The 17,241-nt window shown below is 41.4% G+C and overlaps 1 protein-coding gene across 2 annotated transcripts; it reads right to left on the bottom strand.

Annotated features, from left to right (window-relative positions):
* Positions 1-2,839: 2,839 nt before the first annotated feature.
* On the bottom strand, positions 2,840-15,653 carry SLC25A17 (solute carrier family 25 member 17). Of its 2 annotated transcripts, none has more exons than XM_053407330.1 (9): positions 15,461-15,653; positions 11,141-11,201; positions 10,366-10,432; positions 9,143-9,294; positions 8,418-8,534; positions 7,059-7,204; positions 6,812-6,907; positions 5,746-5,828; positions 2,840-3,130 (listed from the first exon to the last, which is right to left on the bottom strand). In XM_053407330.1, exons 1-9 carry the CDS (start codon positions 15,512-15,514, stop codon positions 3,064-3,066), a joined length of 843 nt encoding a protein of 280 aa, XP_053263305.1. In that variant the 5' UTR covers positions 15,515-15,653; the 3' UTR covers positions 2,840-3,063. The 2 variants fall into 2 exon arrangements, with proteins under 2 accessions (XP_053263305.1, XP_053263304.1); XM_053407329.1 differs by lacking the exon at positions 2,840-3,130 and adding an exon at positions 4,209-4,768 and having other exon boundaries at positions 15,461-15,650.
* Between the last annotated feature and the right edge of the window lie 1,588 nt (positions 15,654-17,241).

Raw genomic sequence — 17,241 nt, 5'->3', positions numbered from 1 at the left:
GTGTAGACCAGATACTTTCTCCATGCTTTATTTGCTTCTCCCGGTCTTAGGAAGTCTTCAACATTTTCTCTTTTTTTTGACTCACAAATGCTACATAAAGCACAGATTAACACCCTTGTGCTCTATTTTTACTAATCCAAAATAACCACAATACTGCAATACTGTAATGTTTTATCAATCACTTCCTAGTGCATAAGATTCCTTTTAATTCCACAATCATTTGAAAGAATGGAAAAGTTCCCCACTTAACAATACTTAAACACCTTTCTGTTTAAGGCCAACAAAGGTTAAACAGTGTAAGGAATAACATGGTTTTCATTAAATTATTCTAACTATGCAGCCTAAGACCTACTTTGAACGCCTCCATTTAAAAATACCTAAGTCTGCACATAGCATAATGTATTTACTGGCATCCTATGACCTCTAGTGGCTGTGCCATATAATAGCATTTCTATGTTAATCTACTGTATACAGATCACTGGAACAAGTTACAGCAGTGGGAAATTGTTTTTAGATATGACTATAATTAACACCATTTGAATATTAAACTCTTTCAGTTTTATTGTGCCAGAATCTGGTGTGTGTTTACAATAGACTACAAACATAACAAAAATTTCCAATTGCATTTAAAGCAGAACGAATCTAGTGGCATAACTAGTTTATTGTAACACAGCTAATCTTATTGGAATTGACACTAATTTAAAAAGCGAGTTTCTGATCTTACTAATAAATATACTAGTTTTCAGAAGCTTTAAAGCTCAATTAAAAACTCATTCTTGCCTCCCATGTGGTGCTGCCCATGGTCCCAACACAATTAGCATCTGTGCATCTATTCTCGTACCTGGAGAGCACCTTGGAAACAACCAACTCTGCTAGATGCAGAGCTGAAATGTGAAAGATACTCTTCACACAACTTTTGCCTTATTGAAATCAATTACTAAGTGCCATTATGCAGCTGAAAAACTGGGTGTCTGAAACCACTGCAACTCTATTAGCCAGTTATAGATAGATCGTCTCTGTCAGTACCCACTGAGATGCGGAGGATGAACAATTGATTTCTCAAAAATGTTGCAGTAAGTTAAATTGTAAGAAATAAAGACCAAGTCTGTGACCTGACAGTTATCACTTAAACTTTTCATGCCTTTGTTCAATTATGAATGGTCAACTTGAAGCTGACAAGGACTCGAAATCAACACAAAGCATAATAGGGTTATAAATAACAGGAAATATGTTTGTGGAAAGTTATGGCAGACAAGGGGATAATGCAAAAAAAGACCTATTACTCTTTAAGTGTTTTTGCTGGTAACAGCTAGGCTAGGGTTTCAAAACAGGAAAGTACGCAATAAGATTTCTCTGGACTCATGGTACCTCATGGTATGGAATGTCGCTCAGCTGGAAAAACTGGTGAACCAAGTCCACACACACAAAAGGACAAATGGACTCATGTAATGTAGCAAAGTTTTATTACTTACCTCAGCTGGAAGATCCAGAGAAATGGTCTGCACAGATGCAGGGACAGATTTGGAAAGATGAGCTTGGTTGATGCAAGATATGTAATGAATCTGTAGTTAATAGCTTTCTGATGTGTGTTATGTAGGCCACAAGTTGGCTGAAATAAGTGGCCCAAATCTGAATTGAGCGGCTACCTACTTTTTAATATAAATTTGTTTAAATAAAATAAAATGAAAGATAGATGAAAGTACTAGGGTAGGATTAGGGAACATAATCTGTTTGAGGAGAAAGGGATTAAATAGCAAAAGGTATTTACCCCCCTGAATTGCATTGCCACATCTTTAGATCACTTCTGCCAAGCAAAACACCCACACAGTTTGAAGTTCTCACAGTTCAACCCAACATAATCAAAGACAAAAGGGTGTCATCATAAGTAGAAAGCTGGGATGAAGAAAGCATGTGCAGATCAAACCATACCAAATAATGCAATCAATTGAGCCACATCACAGGCTAAATGAAACACACATATATGTTCAGTACATTATTACAAAATAAAGCATTTACATATAGCATCTGTCCCATTTTATTGCTGAAGAATACAGAGACAGAGTGAGGTAACTGACTCTCACACACAAAAATTGGTCTGCCCATCGCAGGCATTCATAAACTCTACCAATCTGGGCATGTGTTTATAGCACAAGGTAATGGCTTTGGCTGGCTAGTTAAGTAGAGTGATTTCGAATATCCAAATAAGTTGTTCTGTGCCATAGAACAAATGGTTGGGCCCTTCACTCGCTCCACTTACTTAGCTGGTAAATAGGAGAACAATAACCAGATGTGAAAGGTTGGAAGTGGCTGACAGAGACACATGTCTTGCCTGGTGCTGAGCCTAAGCTGGACTTCAGGGCTTCTCTGGAAACATAAAGAGGTAGCAGACTCTATGGGTTTTTTTTAATGCTGTGAGCTCCCTCATTCTCAGATTGTATACTGGGAAAGTGTTTGGAACTCCTGGGATCTCTCACTGCTCAGAGACTGGGGTAGCACGCAACACAGGTGTAAGAAGTGGGATTTGGGTTTATTAGAGGAGGAACTTGAGTGAGGTGTGCTTGAGTTAGGAGAAATGGAGGAATAGCAGAACTCCAAAACAGATGAAGCTGATGTTCCAGCAGTAGACCCAACGGTCCGAAAAGGAATCGCAGCTGCTGCTGGCAGAAATACCAAAAAGCACTACTGCGTACTTTCCAGTTTTGCACTGCTTTGAATGCAAGAAAAGACTGCCAAATTACAAGCTACAATAATATGGCTGGCACTTGGTTTTTGTTTTCTCCAACTTTCTCCTTCAAAATTCAGTTGCAGTTTTAATTCTGTGTCATATTTACACTTAAAGCCAATTTCAGCCTAACAGTATACCATTGTTTGTCATGGAATAATAAAGCATTGGCTCATGTGTTCCATTAACCTCTTCAGCAGCTTTCACTTTACATCTGAACTTTAAATTGTAGTGAAACTATGGTCTGTTAAAACAAGTCAACTTCAATATTCTGTGGCGTGAAGTTAGCTTATTTCAAACAAACAACTATTGAGATTGTTTATTGGGGTGGTTTGTTGGCTTCAGATGAAACCAGTTGCAGTTAGCAAAAAATGGAAGTAAATGTTGCTGCTCTCCTCGTGGCTCCAGCTACAAGAGAGGGAGGGGGAAAGTGTGAAAGCCCAAGGCTGAACATTACCTGTTCCTGTGTTATCATGAAGCTTGAACCAGCTCACATAGTAATAATAATACTGAGTTGAAGCTGTCATATCCAAGATGGCCTTTCTGGTGGGTTGGAGGTAAGAAAGGGATACTCCACTCTATTCAATACTGACAGAAACTAGGTTTTAGCCGATGATTCAGATTTTCAGAATCTCAGGTAAAGCATTTTTGAGACTCATGAAAACAGAGTACTAGAATATGAATAAGATGGTTTTGCAGTCTTCAGATTACTACTTGTATAAACTCCCAATTTTCCATTTCAGATCGAATATGTCACAGTGCAGAAGAGAATATAAGGAACTTTTCAATTTCTTAAACTTAAGGAATATGAATCTGATAAGACCAGTTCTAGCAGGAATCTGATAGACTTTCATCACTGGTGTATACTGAGCATGTGGAAGAACTGCCCCATGGGCCAGAATTGGCCTGCAAGGACTTTCTGTTTGCCCTGAAAGACACCTGCCATATTTTGCACTGGTGAAAGAAGTGGCTCCACTGCTAAACAAAACGAACAATGCAGATGTGGGGTGATAATAGTAATGGCAGTAGAGAGTCTCACGGAGTCCTCCATTCCCAATTTTGTGAGTGTTCAGGAATCTCTGAGTACTTCAAGGGTACTCAGAGAACAACTGAGCAGCACTGGTTAACACCTGAAACAAAGTTCCTCTCACAACTTGAAAAATATAATCTTGGGAAGTGAGCCATTTGCATAGGCCACTGAACACTCCTAATGCCCCATTGGGAAATGTGAGAGGCAATTAGGAAGGTGATCTTCTAGTGATTCTCCTGGTGAAGTGCAAATGTGACCCTCTGACCAAAAAGGTTACCAATTCTTGATATATATTAATAATTTTTACCACATTGGATGAGACATTGGGATACTAAACAAAGTTGAGCTTAAAGCAATCTATTTGCATAGACCTTAGTCTACTGTAGGCAGAAGACTCTACAGGACAGTTCTTTTAGGTCAACTGTGCAAATTAAAAGAAAGCTTATACTAAAAGAATAGTTATTTAATGAAGTCTTTTAATGGGCCAATAATCAATGAGGTTATACAATATCAAACCCGTGAAAAACACTGACAGCAAATGGAGAATGAATTATACACACTGAGTAACTAAAGCTATCCAATGAGTTTAGTAGTCTTCTTTTTCTCAACAGTGAAATTTTATTTTCCAGTTTGCTTCCTAATCAAAATAGCTGCAGAGAAAGATGGTCAAGCCACCATACAGTGACCGACAGTGCAGAGTTCCAGATTACTCTTCAAGCTTCCCCTTCAGGTACATTCTGAAGCTTTGAGAGCAAGAACACAGCGGAAGAGTCCTGTAGCCTTTGAGAGGAAGCTTCCATGGCACCCAGTTGTGTACCAGCTTGTGTCTTTCTTTCCCCGAGCTTAATGTGTTGTGGAGGCCCAGACTTCAGTTCCTAAGTGAACGTTTTAATCCCATGACTGTGAAAGTAGCAGCAGTAATTTTTTCATAGACCAGGAACATCAGTGCAGCAGTGAGGACTGTTTGAAGCAACTTTGCTTCAAGGCCTTTGTAGAGACCTACTAATCCAAAGCGCCTATCAAGAAAACAGATTTAGCATATGGTAAGAAAGTACTTTACAAATGTAGGGAAAATGGCATACAATGCCAGGACATCATAAAGTATGTCTGTTCTTGCCTCCACCACCAACTATTAAAACTACCTAGGATTGAAACGTTCTTCCTCCAAGTGCTACTGCTCCTCTTTTCAAAAAGAGTGCAGGCGGGGGGAGCATGATTTACAGGAGAAAAGTGTCCGACAGAAGAATGCTTAACCCTTCTCTCATCTGCTGCTTTCCCCCAAATCTCAAACAACTGGTAAGTGAAAAGCCCGTTTATTTTTTTAAATTGTTTATGTACTATCTGTTCTCAAAGCTTCTAGGGTGTTTTATATACCAGTATAATACAATTTATATACCAATCTAATACAGTATCAGGTGAGCCTTTCTGTTGAAGGAATTCCACCAACAGGGGGCCACCAATGAGAAGCTCTATCTGTACCTCAGATGGTGGGGGTGCCTGGAAAATAGTCTCCAAAATGACCTCTGCTCCAGAGGGGTGGGTGAACCTCCCAAACAAATTTAGCGGGAGCCCTGTTGTACAACTAGAAATCACTCTGCTCGTACAAGGATTTTCCTAGCACTACAATGAATACCTATAATTTCATCATAAGGCTGCTCCAAGTTACATTGTAGTATTATCATTATAAGCTGCCTAACATGCCTGTTGAGTGCAAATGCAGAGTAGGGGAAAATAGATAAATTAAGTGGTAAACTTAGCAGTGACTATTATATTTGGAAAATAATGACCCGGCTTGCTTAATATTTCCATCACACTAGATCAAAAAGTCTTCATAAAGAGGATTATTGATCTCGTATGACCCTTTTAGTGCTTTAAAGGTCAACTTTTTATTAAATAAAAATTATACAGCTATTTAGGGCAGATTATCAGGATGTTGATACAGTAGAGGACAATATTAAGATATATATATGGATAAAATAAAGACAAAGCTTACTTTATTCTCTGTCGAAGAAGGTAGATAACATTCTTAAGGCTGCCTAGTCTCCTGTTTTCTGGGTTCAGGTGGTGACGTCCAAACTGAAAAGGAGACAAAATGAATCAATGAGCAACTTTTCCTGCTTTATTTTCTCCTAATTTCTATTTACAATGCCTGATCTCCAATCAGTGATCCAGCCCTGTATTCAAATCGTTCTCCCATATCCAATTGTTCAGTGCTAAATAATATGTTTCTTGCTCAGGTCAGAGCAGCTTGCAGTCTCCCCTCACCCCAAAATATGTTAAATATTGACCAAACAAAGCCATACACATCAAAATTATGCATTTTCATTATGGCTGGAGTGGTAGCAGTGGTAGAATAAAGATGTCCTCTCTAAGCAAAAGAATATGGGGTTGTCAGACTCTTCCCACATACAATGTCTATGCAGAGAGCCAACTGGGAAATCTAGCCTAAGTGCTAAGTAGTTATGTATTCTAAGAAGTAGGAAAAGTTGCCCAGAGCATCCAATATGGAGAGCATATGTTATGCAGTTAGAACACAAGATGCTAAAACAGTTACAGTTGTACCTCGGGTTAAGTACTTAATTCGTTCCAGAGGTCCGTACTTAACCTGAAACTGTTCTTAACCTGAAGCACCACTTTAACTAATGGGGCCTCCTGCTGCTGCTGCGCCGCTGGAGCACGATTTCTGTTCTCATTCTGAAGCAAAGTTCTTAACCTGAAGCAGTATTTCTGGGTTAGCGGAGTCTGTAACCTGAAGCGTGTGTAACCTGAAGCGTATGTAACCCGAGGTACCACTGTACTCATTTCCCCCGAAAGAAATATGCTTTTGTTTACAATCAGAAGTGTAACCTCACATTTGCCGCAGTTTCTTGCCCATTCAGTTAGAGTGATTATGACTCAAGGAGCTTTCTAGACTTAGTTAAGAGAAGGTGTGCTCTTCAACCACAGCAATAAATTAAGAAGGAATAGATGTTTGTCAATTTGAGTTCTGGAACACTGGCCAAAGGCAACTGTATAAAGAAACAGTAAAATGAAAGTGATCTGGTGCGATGGATACCCACCCGTAAAATGGACTGTACTGTCTGCATAGGGTAAGTGAGCGTAGTAGCGATCGCTTTGGCTATTGCTCCAATAACAAATGCATCTAGCGAAGAAAGCTGTAAGTGTAAATAAAGAAAAGGTTATATGGCTGCAGAAAGAAATCTAGCAATATATGAATTTAACAAAGTGAATAAAGGAAAAGGTTTCATAGGACCAACGTCTAAAGTCAGAGTTCAACTAAATTATTTGCAGGCCTTGGAATCTCACCTGTAGTTGCCTCTTCAGAATCTTCCTCTTAAGCCCTTCATAGAACATGAACTGTATGGCAGGATTGAATACCAGGAGCAGCGAAGGAAAAGTACCATTCCACAAAGCTGAGACTCCTTCATCTCTTATTATCTGATGAAAGGCATCTAATGGGAAGGATAAAGAAGAAGCGGGAATCTTTTAAGAATATTTAAGATACAGGGATCTTAAATATTCAACAACAGTTTGCGCGCAGAGGAAGAAACAAATTGCATATTTTGCCTATCAACTTGTAATCCAGGGATGAGGAATATTTTTCTTTTCTTTTCTATTGGTCTCATTGATGTATTGGTCTCATTGAGGACCAAGATCTGACTATGACAAGGTCCTTCTGGGCTTCCCAAAAACCTACCTATCTCCCTTCCTCTGGGCTTTTCCTTTCTTCCCCCACAGACCCTGCCAAAGCTTCATTTCTTCAAAGCTATGTCATTTCACATATTCTGCTCATCCTCTTAATCCATCCCAGGCCCCAAGATGTTGCTCTAATATATTCTCACACAGTTATGGGGACTAAGTGAAATGATAAGATACTGCAGTGAGCATTTTTATCACATGCAGCAATCACTTAGTTCACCCAGAACATGTTTTGTAATGGAACGTGTTTTGTAATGTAATTATGGCAACCATACCTTCAAAAACTCTGAACACAACAACAGGCAATCCAGGAGTCCTGATTCCAATACTGATTGGCAGTTTTCCCACCAATAAAACACCACCAAGAAACCTCCCTCCCATTTCTAAGCTGTTTTGCAATTTAAACTATCAGGGCTGTATCCTGATTGTCCAGTTAGCACAAGGACTTCTGCCTGTGCTAAAGGAAAGTTCACTCCTCCTCTCCCCACACTCCTCCCCAAATCTTCTCCAGCGATTTGGGGAAAACCCCAGGACTTATTTGGGGGCCTTAGACTGCATACACAGAGAAGATGAAGTCATTGTGCTACTGGGATCACATTGTTGGAAACCAACCCCATTTCATTAAAAAAAAAGTTGGGGACAGATGACTATTAAATGTATTAATATTTATGTGGCACTTTCATTTTTAAAGGGGGAGAGACTGGATTGAACATAGGAGAACAGAAAAGAGTGATGGCTGAGTCAGTGTTGGATATGCTGGCACACATGTAATACACTATAAACTTTCTTACTGTTATATGTCTTTCCTGATTATCTAATAGCTCACTGTTTTAAAAGGGGTTGATTCTATAAACTGAACAGCAAAAGAGCTGCCTATAGCATCCATTTTGTAAATGAAAGCCTTCAGTCCACAAATCTACTAAAAAGTACCAATGCAAACTAACAGAAACGACAACAAATGCCTACCTGCAATGCCTTTGTAGTTAGTCGGCACAATGTCTTCATTTCTGAATTTGGCCCCCTGGAGTTTCAGACGTGTATTCACTACCCAGAGTGGAGTAGTCAACAATACATTCACAATACCTAAGACAACACAAACAAAAAGTTGAATAAAAAGAGCCCTAACATTTTAAAAAGCAGGTTTAATCTTCATGTACAAAAATGATCCAATGTACAAAATAATTAAGATATATAGAAAAATACAATGCCCCCCCCCAAAAAAACCCCAGAAGACACACATTCTGAAATCTTATACTGAGGATTTTGCTCTAATCTTTGCACCATACTAATAGCTGGCAGAATGCCTTGTGAGGATACACACAAATTGCTTAAGCAAGCAGGAAAAGCAAGTTTATTTTCATAACAGGTACACACCTTAGTGCTCACAAATAACTTCCCTGGATTGACGCAAGCTTCCCACACTCGTCTAGGTCATGGAATCATGTACTTCTTAATGAAGATCAGAAATGCCAAATTATTTTTTAAAAGTAATGCTTCAAGAGGCTGTGTGTCAGGTTTAGATTTTACTTATGTTTTTCTATCCACTACAAGTTACATGCGTTTGAGTAATATAAATTATAATAATAAGGTAGCATAGGTAGCATAAAAAGTGCATGCAGGGAATGTAATAAACTGGTTCAACCCCTTAAAATCTTAGCAGATTTGTAGCACAACTGATAGGATTCTATTACCTGCAACCACCCCAAGAATCAAGTCTTTTCCTGTGGTTGAATGATGTCCTTTGACCCAAACAGCTTTTAAACTGTTAAATGTATAGAAATAGACGAAGTTGGAACAACAAAGGCTGGAGATGACAGGAAACCACCCTCGATATGGTGCCAGGCTAAGGAACAAGCAATAAAAGCAAAAAGTAACTATCATGCAATCACCAAATAAGCAAGAAATAAAGCAACAGCATCTGCAGCCTAATCCAGAACCTGGAATAGTGTTTGCCTACAAAATAAAATAAGTATTTATAAGCAGGTACAACAAAGTATATTTTAACAATCAGAATCCTACACAAACTTACTTGGGAATAATTCTAAGGGAATTCAATGCTACTTACTTCTGAATAAATGTGCAAATAACTAGAGACTGATGGACAGGATGGGAAGAAACAACAGTACCAGTGTCCCAAGGTTTCCTAGCAGAAATAGTTCCTTGTCATATTATGCATGCTTCTTAAACTGACAGTTACTACAACTGTTCCTTATAATAATTAAGATTATTCAGTTCACACTGAGGGCCTTAAAGATGCCTGCATGTGTCCAGAAGCATCAGGCTGGTTGGGGGAACTGGTTCTGACAGGTGTTTCAGCCCTTTCCAAAGGATGGAACGGTATTGCAGCGGTATTTCCTACGACGGGAATAGCTGATCCCTTGTTTTTACAGTGTTTTGAATTACAATACAAATATGACATCAACTTGCTTGTACTGTACTTTCTAAGTAATTCCCATTTTTCAACCAGTCATTTTTAGGTCACAAAAGGACAAGGATTGGAATCCCTCCTCCCACTTCCAAATTACAATCTGTGGCACCAAGTTTCTAATTAGTATTTGAAAGGACTGGTTTTCAAAAGCATGCCCTTGGTTTCTACACATTTTATGTGCAACAAGAGTTACAGAGGCTATAGAAAGGCCTGCTATTAATCACTGGACTCTCCCCTTTCTAATGAAGGAGTTTGCCTTAAGATGACCCCAAAACACTTAAGCCTTTGTGACTAAAAAAGATTGCACTCTGGTTTTTTAAAGCTTTGTTGCAAAGGAGCTCATACATTTTAGTGTGAAACTCAATACCCCTCAAATATTGGGCAAATTAAGAAACTACAATATGTGAAGTAGAGGGACAAAGATGTGATGAATGCTCAACATTTGTGAATATTCACATACTGCTTGTTACAAGGTTCTATACTTACATGCCCTCTTCTTTTATTATCTCCAAGAGAACTTTGTGGGTTCTTTTAGATTTGCATTTTTCATCAACTAGAAGACAATAAGACATTGTACACAAAGGGTAAACATAACATATATTTGAATAGTAGGGCAATACATTGATTAGTGCAAGCAGAACATCACAAAATAGTGTGCAAACTTTTGAGTTCCTCAGAACTTTGTATCAGCTGATTGGCACTGAAAGTGCATCTTCAAAGGAGGTTGTTGCAATAATAATCCACAATCCACTGACTGGCAATTACAGTAACCTCCTTGGAACTTTGACAGTGATGTCACCTGACATCATTATGCTCCCAGCCACCCATCAAAAGATGGCATGTATGGGGTGGGGAAGATCCAACTGTTCATCATTGGGTTAGATAGTCAATAGAGTACATGCGAGAGGGGCAAAAAAAGTTGGTTGTTGGTGAAGTCAAGGAGGATGCATCTGGTCAGTCTCAAGACGCTTTGAAGGTGCAGTCTGAAACCTGAAGAACCTATCAGAGCTTCATCTGACTATCTGGTTTCGCGTCCTACACATCATTTCAAGACTGACCAGACATAGATTCTATAAGCCAACTTCGTTAGCTCCCTCCACTCTACTTTTACTATCTAGCCTGCTTAAAAGTTTTGAAGAAAGATTCCACACTATTATTGTTGACCTAATGAAGGCATTGTCCGAATATGGATTTTGACATTTTCTTATGGGCCCAGATGAATATCTTTGTTTCTTAGATTACTTAGTACATCTTTGCTTACCTTGAAGTCTTAGTCTAGCTGTATCCAGGGGGAAAAACACAGTCATTGCTGTCATACTACCCTAAAAAGTTTAAAAATAAAGTTAACTTTACTGTACCACATGGTTGTTGTTTTTTACAAATCTGTAATAAAGCTAGAACAATGATTAACAAATATCTGAGCAAAAAAGCCTTGAAGTATTTCTGTATTTGAATGAACTTCTTGTTAAAAACGCAGGTTTTTGCAAGATAAACAGCTGAAGTCTTTAAAAATTGACAAGGAAAAGAAAATTCCATTTGATAACTATGAGTTTTACTTTCACTTTGAATTACAGTTCTCATCATCCCTGACCACTGGTCATGCTGGCCTGGAGTTGAATGGAGCCCAAAACATCTGGAGGGCACAGCCAGCTTTCCCCTGCACTTGGTTCTGAAAGTAGCCTTAATGCAGGCAAGTGGGACACATTTGTAAATGTGTTTTCTTTATTTGTTTAGGTTAGGCTCCATATGCATGTTATGGCACTCCCAAGTTATATTCTTCAAAAATTCAGATCCTTCTCATGTGGAAAGGACTTAGGGGCAGCCCCACCCCCAACTAAACAACACCAATTTGCATTTAACACATATCAAAGCAGCAGCTGTTTGGAGCAGAAAGTACCTTAATTTCTTTATGAATTATCAAGACTTCTCAGACATGGTTAGGGAAGGGCTTGAAATTTGTGATTAAAATGTTGCTCTGAAAGCCTCGTCAGTGGGCAAATAAAACAGCTCAACTTCACTCCAATTGCTGCTCCACCTTTACAAGTCTGAACAATGTATCAGTGGGATGTGTAGATGAAGACTAGTAATGATTGACTGCACCTTCAACAAGTTACACAAACTAATTGATCCTCTCAGTACTAAGGCTGCAGGCATCAATGTAAAAGTATTAAGCTGTATATTGAGGACAAGTCGTCCCACAAAGTTTATTATTTACAAATGTATCCTAACCCAGTGATAACAGAATGTTATGGACAAAGTACAGGGGGGAAATCTGCACAGTTCGAAGAACTACAGTATCTGGTTTTCAATAAGGACTCTGGTGTCTGCTAGAATCCCGAGGATCACATTTCTCAAAGAATGTATAGCCTTTGTGGCTGTGAAGATAATTTCAAGACAAGTAGCAATTTCTGCGAGAGACTTTTTAATCGGTTAAGTAGGAAGCAGCATGCGGGAATAAATTGCCAGTTCTCACCATGGAAAGATGTAAGAAATGGGGTCCCCCATCATGGGCGTAGCCTGGATTTATTGGGGGGCAGGTTTTACGTTGGGGACAGGATTCAAAATTAGCAGGGTGCCAGGTGCATTTTGCGCCTAAAGAGTCTCCATTTGTGAGCACCTCAAAAAGTCTAGGTGCCATTTTTTGTGCCTGGCTTACACTCAAGGATTACTGAAATGTATGTGTTTTGAAGCCACGAAGTGTATGTTGAGGATAGACAATATGTTAAGGCGTTTAACAAGAATAGAGTGTTTTGAAAACTGAAATTTGGTACCAATATTTTTATTGTAAACACAAAATTAAACATGTATTAACAATTTCTGTTAAAAATGTGATATTAACAATGTGTCACTAATGTGAACTGTGTATTAGTTCATGCTTATCAAAATAATAAATAAAAAGTGTGGCCAACCCCCTCCCCCAAAATGGTGACTAGACATTCTGTTTTGGTGCCCTTAACCCAGGTCCCAAGAGCCATTTGGCTCCTAGCTTTTCTATCCCAGTTTCTAACACTGGTTGGGGAGCAGATCCAAGTTATCTGTGATGGAATTGGTCGGTTAAGTATTCTTATTTATTTACTTGATTGCGGGGCCAGCTGTCCCCCTGCCATGCCCATGTCCCTCTTGTATCTGTATTGGGATCATTGCTTTGTAAGTTGTTTATGAATCTGTGATTTTTGTATCTCACCCATTCTCCCAAAAAAGAGCACAGGACAGCAAACATAAAACAGTATGCCTACAAACTAGATAGAGCCTGCTGCTGAGTGAGCCAACAATGCTGACCAAGGAGCTATCAGGCTGGGAATGGGGGGGATATTCACATCTACCCCCAGCTTAGGCTCTAAGCACCATTCACTGAGAAGGTGACCTTGCATTGAGAGATGTGAGGAGTGCAACCCTGCTCCCTTTTATTGGGCTTGGTGGCTTGCAACACCATTAATGACAGTATTCTTTTGAAGTGGCTCAAGAAGGTGGGGGCTGGGGCACTGTACTTCAGTGATCCTGCCTCTATCTCCAGGCTATTTGCAGAAAGCAGTTGTGGGGGAATACGGTAACTTATGGAAGCTTTCTTGTGGTGTGCCCCAGGATCGCATCTTTTCCCCCATTCTATTTAACATTTATATGAACTGTCTTCAATAGTTTTGGAGTGACGTGTTACCCATATGCAGATGACACCCAGTTCTATCTCCTTGTTAACTTTGAATCAGTAGAGGTGGCCAAGGTACTAGATGGGTGTTTGGGGGCAGTGATGGGCTGAATGTGGGCCAACAAATCAAAACTGACTCCAGAAAAAACAGAGGTATTATGTGTTCCAATTCTTAAGTCCAGGAGGTGAAAAGATGACCTGCTTTTGACAGGGTTGCACTCCTATGGGAGGAGGTTTGTAACCTGGGGGTACTCCTGGATTGTCACTTCAGACCCAGGTGGCTAGGTGTGTCTACTTCCAGCTCCATCTTGTTTGCCAGCTATGGTCCCTTTTGAACAGAGATCACTTGGTCACGGCACTCCATACTCTGGTAACTTCCGCATGTTATTACTGGAATGCACTCTATGTGGGGCAGTTTTTGGCAAATGTTAAAGGCACACCTTTTTACCTTGGGCTTTGTTAGTAGAGGTGTATATTTTCAGGACCCAACCTATTATTGCAACAATATGGATAGATACAAAACACAGACTATGAAATAATATGTAGCTGGAAATGTGGACAATAAGACCCTTGGAAGGGATGGGGGGAAGTCGTGAGATTCAGAAAATTCTCATTTTATGGATATGTATCTGTAACGAATTTTCATTTGTTTTATCTGTTTTTAATTTTGAATTTTAAATTGTTGTAACCTGCCCTGATCTTGTATGAGAGATCTGTGCAGTTGACCTGAGTCAGGTTTGCCAGCTGCATCCAGCCTCAAAATTACTAGTATCAAAGAAAATATTTACCATTTAGACAGTTGTGGAACAAAAAGCTGAAAAAGCAGGGAAGATAGAAAAAAAGGATAATCCTGGCATCCCAATACAGCACAGAGTGATTGGGTATAAGCAACCTATTTCTAGGTAAAGGTAAAGGTACCCCTGCCCGTACGGGCCAGTCTTGCCAGACTCTGGGGTTGCGCACCCATCTCGCTTAAGAGGCCGGGGGCCAGCGCTGTCCGAAGACACTTCCGGGTCACGTGGCCAGCGTGACAAGCTGCATCTGGCGAGCTAGCGCAGCACACGGAAACGCTGTTTACCTTCCCACTAGTAAGCGGTCCCTATTTATCTACTTGCACCCGGGGGTGCTTTCGAACTGCTAGGTTGGCAAGCGCTGGGACCGAGCAACGGGAGCGCACCCCGCCGCGGGGATTCGAACCGCCGACCTGACGATCGGCAAGTCCTAGGCGCTGAGGCTTTACCCACAGCGCCACCCGTGTCCCAACCTATTTCTAGGTTACTACAAATATTGATCCTGTAGCTGAGACTGAAACATAAAAGACAATTCCCCAACCCATTTACACTTTCTGAACTACTGTCCCTCTTTGATTTTGCTTCTGCAGCTCAACAGTAAGTTTGGACATATGATTGTCCCCAGACAGTAATCCCAGGCAGAAAACCCTGGCAGGCGAGTATAGGCAATCTAAGTGATAGCTTAACAACAGAAAGTGCACCCGATAGGACAGTTCACCTGTAGCATCCTATTCCAGGGACGAATAGAATTACCCCATAACCACACCGTAACAGTAACGATCATAGCAATACACACACCCCAAAAACCGTGAGGTAGACGAATACAGAAGCGGTAAAACCCTCCCCATTCTCATTTAGCAGGGCACCACCGACGAAGACTATACATAACTGGGGGCACGCAAAATCATACAGTGGCCGTTTGTATTCACTCGGAGCGGCATGGACTAGTTGAGAGGCACCCACTAGGGCAGAAATTGGTGCGAGTGGGGGGGGGGATCTCTGTCCCGAATACTCATCCCAAGGCGACCAGGTGCAGTTTAGCACCTAGCCTAGTATTGCGCGAGAGGCGAGTGAGCCCAGCAGCCCCCGGAGCCCAGCCCTGGAGCCCCCACTAACGCACCACCTCCGCTGCAGTAGTCAAACTCACCACAGCCCCCGCCACAGCGTGGACCAAGCTCTCGTAAGAGAACACCACGGCCATGGTTGAACCTCCGGCGCCGCGGGAGCCAAGGAAGTGCTGGCCAAGGAAGAGCGGGCGTCTCCGTCACCGCCCCGCTCCATGACACTCGGCGTCACGTGGCTCCAGCGCCGCCGCGACGTTTCTGCCAGCTCCGCACCTATCAGGCGGCGGTTCGTAATACCTCGGCGCAGGTGGGAGGGCTCGCCCGGCAGAAGGAGCGCTATTCGCCGGCTGCCGCCCCCCCCCAAAAGGAAGAAATGGGCGTGTCCTCCTTACTCCCGGCTCAGGCGCGCGGGTTTCGGCTGACGGGGTTTACGGCTGTTTCGGTTGGCTGAAAAGGGTTCTTCCGTCAACGGCTAGCGCGCAATGAGGGGGCGGGGAATGAGTGAGGGGGACAAAGCAGCTTGAAGCAGGCTGGTTTGTGGAGGGACAGGCGCAGCCGCGTCAAAAGGGTGTACAGTGGTACCTCGGGTTACATACGCTTCAGGTTACAGACTCCGCTAACCCAGAAATAGTGCTTCAGGTTAAGAACTTTGCTTCAGGATGAGAACAGAAATTGTGCACCGGAGGCACGGCAGCAGCAGGAGGCCCCATTAGCTAAAGTGGTGCTTCGGGTTAAGAACAGTTTCAGGTTAAGTACGGACCTCCGGAACGAAGTAAGTACTTAACCTGAGGTACCACTGTACAGCGAGGGCGAGGGCAGGCCGAGAGACTTGCCCGGCAAGTCCTGTCAGGCCCGCAGGAGAGAGTGAGCACCCGCAGAAAAGAAGCCTTGGCAGGGAAAGGCAAAAACCGAGGGCGTCGCAGTTTGGCCTTTATCTATTTTAAACTTCTGAGAGATGGCCTTGGGTGTGGCTGCTCGGCCGCTTCGATTGGCACACCTACAAGTGCCACACAATACCCGATCTGCATTTGTAGGAACAAGTGGGGAAAGTTGCGCTCAAGCGGCCCATGCTTTCGGGCTTCCCATGAGCCGCTTATGTGAAAACTGGACGTTGGACCAGGTGGGCCTTTGGGCTCATTCAGCAGGCTCTTGTATTCTGATTTGCCTTAGATTTCCCCTCATCGACAACAGGATTCTAGACTGCTTCTAGACTAGCGAGATTGTAACTGCTGAGATAACTTAAAAGAAGCTGCAGAAAGAGAAGAATCTTTATTTGCATCAGCCACTAGCCATAGCACTAAAGGGATAACTCACGCCCTGGCCAGCACTTCTTTAATCTCCTACCTTTGGGCAGGAGATACAGACGTATAGTCAGCTGCACCAACAGGTTAAAGAACAGTTTTTATCCGTGGGCTGTTGGGCTGCTGAATGTGAAAAAATAATGGTGTAATTGACTTCCGACAAGCACACAGAGCACGAACAAGACTGAGTGTATGGTGGGGGGGCTCGTTTGATTTCACTGCACACAGGTAGTGTGGTGACAATAAAGGATTATTATTATTATTATTATTATTATTATTATTATTATTACTGAAGATAGAGGTAAAAACTTAACTATAGAAAATACATTTTGGGGGGTTTACATCTTATTCTAATTGCCTCCGCTAAAAACCTTGCAGTTTTTGCTGTCACCTGATCATCTTGATCTGCTAAAAGAAAAGACACAGTAGCAATGGTTGAGCAACCCAGCATGGACAATAATAGAGGGGTAATAACCCCTCCAACTTAAAACCTGGAATAGCTTCCCATGAATTTGTTTTAAGGCATATATAAGCACCACTTATGCAATAATTAACAAAAAAGA

The sequence above is a fragment of the Podarcis raffonei genome, chromosome 10, assembly GCF_027172205.1.
Source record: "Podarcis raffonei isolate rPodRaf1 chromosome 10, rPodRaf1.pri, whole genome shotgun sequence".
Classification (NCBI taxonomy): domain Eukaryota; kingdom Metazoa; phylum Chordata; class Lepidosauria; order Squamata; family Lacertidae; genus Podarcis; species Podarcis raffonei.
Note: the sequence above shows the minus strand (reverse complement) of the source record. Positions and strands in the feature narration are given on the sequence as shown.

Coding starts and splice junctions, on each gene's coding strand:
- SLC25A17 (XM_053407329.1), bottom strand. CDS start 15,514: ATGGCCGTGGTGTTCTCTTACGAGAGCTTGGTCCACGCTGTGGCGGGG. Junction 10,433..11,140: donor AGCTAGACTAAGACTTCAAG/GTAAGCAAAGAT, acceptor ATTGTCTTCTAG/TTGATGAAAAATGCAAATCT. Junction 5,829..6,811: donor CAGTACAGTCCATTTTACGG/GTGGGTATCCAT, acceptor TCTCCTTTTCAG/TTTGGACGTCACCACCTGAA.